Genomic DNA, 6,797 nt, shown 5'->3' with positions numbered 1-6,797 from the left:
TAGTTTTGATTAAAGTAATCAAAAATTGGGGTGATATAACTGCCTTTTTTTTCTTCCCGGCTCTTGTACTATTGGAAGATAGTCCGAGTGGTGGTCAATAAAGGTATTAAAATAGTAGGAAAAAAATATTTTTTGTTAACAAACGTTTCGCTTCAGTTTGCAGGTCAACTCTTTTCCTCCCATATATTACTATCTTTTCATAAATTAATAAAAAAAAAAAAAAAAAGTATTGCAAGAAATACGAGTCTAAAAAGATAAACCCACAAAAATACCAGAAATACACACATAGACAATTGTGAACACAGTTCCTTAATTCTTGTTTATTGTGTATTTTTTTGGCTAAGAGTATTAATTATTTATTTCTCTCTTACTTAAAATTTATGTTAATTTACTTTATTGGCTTTTTAAATTTCTTTTTATATTTTTCCTACTGTATAAAACTATAAATATGTAAGGAAATAAAGTTCAAATTCTTGCACTGTATCAATATTGACCTCAATTTAAAGACTAACATAAGGCTATAATAAATATATTACATATAGCCTTATGTTAATCTTTATATGGTAGTCAATATTAAACTACTTAAAACGTTATTAATATCTTTAGATTTCTTAATAAGTAATTCTTAAAGACCTAGTCTAAACCAATTCAGATTAATTAATATTTTTATATATAATCTTAATATTTTCTTGAGACTGGTAATTTTTTAAATAAATAATTCAAACTCTATCCATTATAGTCTCAAAACTTTTTATTTCTCTTATACGTCCAACGTTTCGACCAATCCGGCCATCTTCAGGGACAATCTACTACAAAAACAGTTTCTATTACATGTATGATTCTACAAACAATTTAAAATACTTAACATTATTATTTATAATTTATCTTACCTCAATACCACTTTTAAACCATATAATTTAACAACTCTAAACTTCATGCAGGCTATTCTACCCAGGTCAAAAATATCAATATCTATGAAACATTAAAAACATTAGGTAAAAATATTTTTTTGTTAATAAGTATATCCCACATATATTTAATTACCTAATTAGTCAATTATGAATTAAAAACAAAGTCAATTTATTTATCTGCAGACACTATTCCTTAAAACTTTTATCACAACAATGCTTGTAACCTTCCTCCACTCAGTTCAAGCATTTAAAAATTATTTATCATAACTACATTTTTGTCAATTTTTCTCTTTATTTCATTAGCAAAAATCCTATCAAGGCCAACTATAATTATCCACATACAATTACATTAAAGGACTATCTGAAGATATAAAGAAATCATTTAAGGATTACGATGTTGATGAGTACTCCCTAAGTCGTAGACCCAATAATAAAATAAAGAACTATTATAGTATATTAAAGGAAAATTGATACAAGAAATCAATCGGGATTAATATATAAAATTCCCTGTCTAAATTGTCCAGCTATATATATAGGTGAGACAAAGCAATTATTGGGTGACATTGTTATTGTTAAATAATATGGTTTAAAAGTGGTATTGAGGTAAGATAAATTATAAATAATAATGTTAAGTATTTTAAATTGTTTGTAGAATCATACATGTAATAGAAACTGTTTTTGTAGTAGATTGTACCTGAAGATGGCCGGATTGGCCGAAACGTTGGACGTATAAGAGAAATAAAAAGTTTTGAGACTATAATGGATAGAGTTTGAATTATTTATTTAAAATAGTTTTATATTTTATCAGTTCGATCCCGAATGTATATCTTGTTAAATACAATTGTTTAAAAAATTAAATCTTTGATGTTTTAGCATATCCAGCGACATGGAAGCTGGTAACATGAGTGGAATGGATACAATGCTTGTTCTCTCGGGGTGTTCTACACTCGAGATGGTCGAATCAGCCGAAGCCGAAAACCTGAAAAATAGGATACCAACTTATTATGCTAACTCAGTTGCGGACCTAATTAAAGTATTTAAAAACTGAAGGATAGTAATTTATTTGATTTAATTTAAAACAGTATTGTTAAAAGTCCCACTAAGACCCTATAATAGTAATTTTTATTGATTCCAAAACCTCCAAAATCATTTTTGAAACCGCATAAGGTGATTTTTCAAAACATTTTTCGTTTTTAAAACTACCAGCAGATAATAAATATGCTAAAGTTCAAAATTTAAGCATGACATACTAAATTTGTCGGAGTTAAAATTTATTTCTGACAAAATAGTTTATAAATTATAATTTTCTTCTACTGTTTTGCTTACTCATATTCCTATTAATTTATGTTATTAAAAATAATAATAACACGACAAATGTTATCGTTAATGGATTATTTGTTATTTCTTTTTTTTTCCGGTTTTTATTTCTTTTTCAGTATTCACATTATTGTTATGTTCGTTGATTTTTTCTATGAAATATTTTTATGAACTCTGAATGTTATTATGTATAAGTGACCTGTTAATGTCTGAAGGTTATTTTCTGTTACTGATCTATTTAGGGTCAATGTCATACTATAAGATGAATTGTATATTATAAATAAATGTTTACGTTTAAAAAAAATATTATTTTACCCAATCCTTTGTTAAGAAGTATTTACTAAAATAACTGTTGTGCAAGGGGGTGATTTCTTCAGAATCGTCTCTCCTCGCTCATCCCCAAAATTTTATATATGCAGTGAAACGTAAAAATTTAATAAGAATAATAATAATTTTTTATATTTTAAATCATATAATGTTACTAATTGTTGTTACAACTCCCTAAACACTCAAACCCATTAGTTTCTAATCTTGCATCTTTTATTCCGGACAGTCCTCCGAGGCGTCTGAAAAGAAGATGGCCTCGAGACCTTATATTGTAAAAATGTTTTTAGAGTGCTACCATTGGGTAGTTTCTCTACATGGTTGTACCATACCATTATGATTTCCTTAAATTTACTTGATGTATTTATGTACAGTTGTAGATATCAATAAATAAAAACTACTCTGAACCAAAAAATGTCCCAATGGCGTTGAGAAACGCCGAATCTGTAATTGTAAAAGTCATTCAATTCATCCATCAGACTAACTTAATAACCAGCCTTTAATTATAATAATTATCTATTTAGCTTGCCTTATTTTTAAAATTAGAACAGTCAGTTATCTGCTTTTCACCATCCTTCACAATATCGTAACGATTATTAAACAAATTATAATTGCCACAAATTTAATTATAATTGGTGCGGATCAGTACACCATACCAAAGCTATGACTAAAACAACTAGGCCTTACCAAAGCCAACAACCAACGAGCGTTGATGACCAGGCTGTTAAACGCCCTTTCAAAACTAACAAACATCAATAAATAAATTAAAAAAAAAAAAAAAAATTGTTACAAAATATACATATATTAGTGCTTTTGCTTAGAAGTTTTATACCTGTATTGTAAGCATGATAGTTTTTGTTTTAATTATGAAACCTCCTGTTTTAAAAAATACTCTTTATAAATTGAAATACACCTTTTTTATTTCTGTCCTTCATTATCACATTTTTTTATTCTTTAATTTTTTTTTGCTAATCTCTCCCAAAAAAAGAAATCTGTAGAAAAAACTGATAAAGATTTATAAAAAAAATTGCATTAAAAATGTATTAAAAAAATAGTTATTTTTAATTATTTTATTACTATTTTTTATGCTCTTGCTTTTTAACGAACTATGTAATGAAGTTCAATATAAAGATTACGTCACAGAGGAATGGTCCTTTATCTAATCAATTTGTTAGAAAGGTCACACAACCTCGCTACATCAGACTGGAACACAACTCAGTCTGCAGTCAACGAGGACAGATCGTTAGATCTTCTTAACTTTATCATATATCCCGTAAAGTGACGAGTATTTCTAGTGTGAGTATGATGGCCAGAAAGATGATCGACTTCTCAAAGCTCAACTCCGACGAGCTAAAGCAGTTCAAGAACAAATATGATGCTTACATATTCGACATGGATGGTAAGTTTTATTTATTCAAATCTATCCATTGCATATTTTGAGCGTGATAAAATAAAAAAAAAAAATCAGAAAACTAGATTATTTTTATCAGTAAAATTTGGTAATTTTGTAAAAACAAATTCCAATTATAAAAAATATTATTTGATAAGTGAATAATACTCGTAATAGTTTTAAGGTAATCTGTAATTAAATGTTTTAAAATTGAATGGGAAAAGTGACAAAATGTATTGACCTTGAATTAGAATTGCCTGCAAAAAGTTAATAATTGTTAGATGCGAAATGTAAATTTACATTGTCCTTGAGGTTAGTCGATACATTAAAAGAAATAATAAGCAATGTTTTGAGACTTAGCTTGGATACAAATTATTTTAAAAAAACTATAAAATCAGTCTCGAAGAAGTACTAAGAACATATATATAAAATCCAGTGATTTTTATCCTCGTTGTGTAGGATATTTGTCTTAAAAATGAAAACTATATTTGTCCAAGATATTTACTGTTTGAAGTTCACAAAGAAATAAAAAATAACAGGGTCTTTATTTTAATTAACAAAAGCAGGTTATTCGCCCTCACTTTATGATTTTATTAAAGAGAAATAGAAATAACACAAATAAATTTTTTTTTCATAATTAAACAATAAAATTTATAGCATACGAATAAGAATGAATAAATAACAGTAATAACAACTAGAATAAACTCACCTAAGTTTTGGAGAGATGAGTAAGAGTGCAGTTAAGAAATTTTTTAATTATTTTTTTTTTCTTGTCTTAACTGTTTGTCAGTTTATTTCTGTTTTGCATTTTATACATTTATTATTAGTGTTTTTAATTGTGACTTATGTGTATATGACATTTGAATAGGAATTTAAATTTTGTACATCTGATTGTTTATCAATAGTCCAATTCCTATATTTGTTTTAGATTTCTAGATTTCGTTTGTAATCTTTTCTTCGTAAGGTATCACTATGACAACATTAAAATCTCGAAACTTCGCCACAGGATATATATATATATATCCTTTGTAAAGAAGTACTGTTACTAGATCAACGGTAGTATAAGGAGGTGTTTTCTTCAGAATCACGCTTGACCGTCAGATTTTTTTTCAATTAAGAACACCCACCTTATGAGACTGTGTGGACCCCAAGAGGAATCCCGAACGCACAGGGCTGACTCACGGCTGCAGTGACACAGAAAGTAATTATCTGCCACAACCAGACTCAAACCCGCATCCATGGAATTACTAGTAAAGTGCCTTACCACTGAGTAACCCATTTCCAGTGACTATATACTCATTTCGATTAATTTTACAAGATTTCGAAGAATGTATAATTTTATTTAGAAAAAATATTAATTCAATTGCCTCTGCTTTGACAATGTTTTACTATTTTACAAAACTAAAATATTTATCTGTGTTAAAAATAAATGAGCTGTCAAACTCCCTAGTCTGCAGTAGTAAAATTATTCAGAAAAAAAACAACAAAAAAACTTCGTAATAATTTTTATTACTAACATTAATGTATTAGTAATTTCTTATTTTCCTCCCTTTAGATTTAACCAAATTGTTGCTAAAAGGAGACACGATTTTTCATAATAATTTATGGGTCAAAATCTGGTATTTAATTAGGTCTGTACGAACTTTTACAATATTTATCTAGTTTGAAAAAAAATACATTTATTATAAGTTATATATAATATGAAATAGCCGATAGGTCATTATTTTTTCAGTATTAGCAAGTCTGTTGTATCTGTCCTCTTCGATTTTCACTACAGGCGTATATCCTTATATATGCTTGGCAAATAGTGAAATTATATATATTTTTAATAATATAATAAAATAATTAGCTGCTATAGAGTTATTATAATATACGAGTAAAAATTATAGTGTCATCTAGGTTGACAAATAAAATGGAATCATGAAACTATATTTTAAGGAGTGAACTTTATCTTACTAAGTTATATTGTTTAAATAAGCTATGTCGTAAATGAAATTATAATGATTATAAATTTAAATTTTATTCAACGTTACGTTTTTATATCACAAATTTTTATAGGTGGAATCTCATAAAGCATGAAAATTTTACAACTGAATTTAATAGGATGACATCATAAATAAATATATCTGCTTGGATTAAACCTCAAAGTTATCTCAACAAAAAAGATAAAATAATTTATTGTTTTAAGGATAAAAGTTCCATACTTTTCGCAATATTATTTAAATAATTGATGTACTTTACTAAGTAAGTAGTAAAACTGGCAATAGGTGAATAAAAATGACCAATAGGTGAAATAATAAATTATTTTATTTTACAACAAAATAAATGTAATCTTATTTCCTATATTACTAAATACTGTAATAGCGTTTGGCTTACTTCCGAGGAAATGGCACTCCACATTATCCACAGATTAAACGAAAATAAATAAATAAAAAATTCTGAAAAAAAACAATAATCTAATAAAATAAAACTAAATAATTAACTTTCTGACTACTTCATAATTGACTGAAATTATACTTCATTAAATAATGAAAAATAATTTTACAATTAAATTGAATGTCGTAATTTTTGTTATTAACATTGTTTTACTTTACTCTTGTATTAGAAAGTATTATTTTTATCTATTTATTTTATCTTTTTTTTTTTATAACGTTGTATACTTCCCCCCCCCCTAATAATCAAATTTAAAAAAAAATGTTACGGTTATATCAACCATGTAAAGCCCACCAAACCGATCTGGTACTAAATAAATAAATTTTAAAAATACACTTGAATTGGACCATGTTTCTATATTAAAAAATTTGTATTTTAAATTGTATTAAAATGATCTAATAAATTAAACTGCACTATACAAT

The 6,797-nt window shown here is 26.6% G+C and overlaps 1 protein-coding gene across 2 annotated transcripts in view; it reads left to right on the top strand.

Annotated features, from left to right (window-relative positions):
* Nucleotides 1–1,960, top strand: part of LOC106686048 (uncharacterized) — a 16,635-nt gene extending 14,675 nt beyond the window's left edge. For both annotated transcript variants that reach the window (XR_001343943.3, XM_014429150.3), the window contains one exon: nt 1,785–1,960. Coding sequence is in view for 1 of the 2 variants with exons in the window: in XM_014429150.3 (XP_014284636.1) it covers nt 1,785–1,959 (175 nt within the window). In the remaining variant the exon portion in view is untranslated. The remainder of the gene's footprint in view (nt 1–1,784) is intronic.
* The last annotated feature ends 4,837 nt before the right edge of the window (nt 1,961–6,797 follow it).

Source organism: Halyomorpha halys, unplaced genomic scaffold (genome assembly GCF_000696795.3).
Source record: "Halyomorpha halys isolate HHAL.00 unplaced genomic scaffold, Hhal_1.1 Scaffold769.1, whole genome shotgun sequence".
NCBI classification, from domain to species: Eukaryota; Metazoa; Arthropoda; class Insecta; order Hemiptera; family Pentatomidae; genus Halyomorpha; species Halyomorpha halys.
The sequence above is the reverse complement of the archived record's forward strand: the minus strand, read 5'-3'. Positions and strand labels throughout refer to the sequence as shown.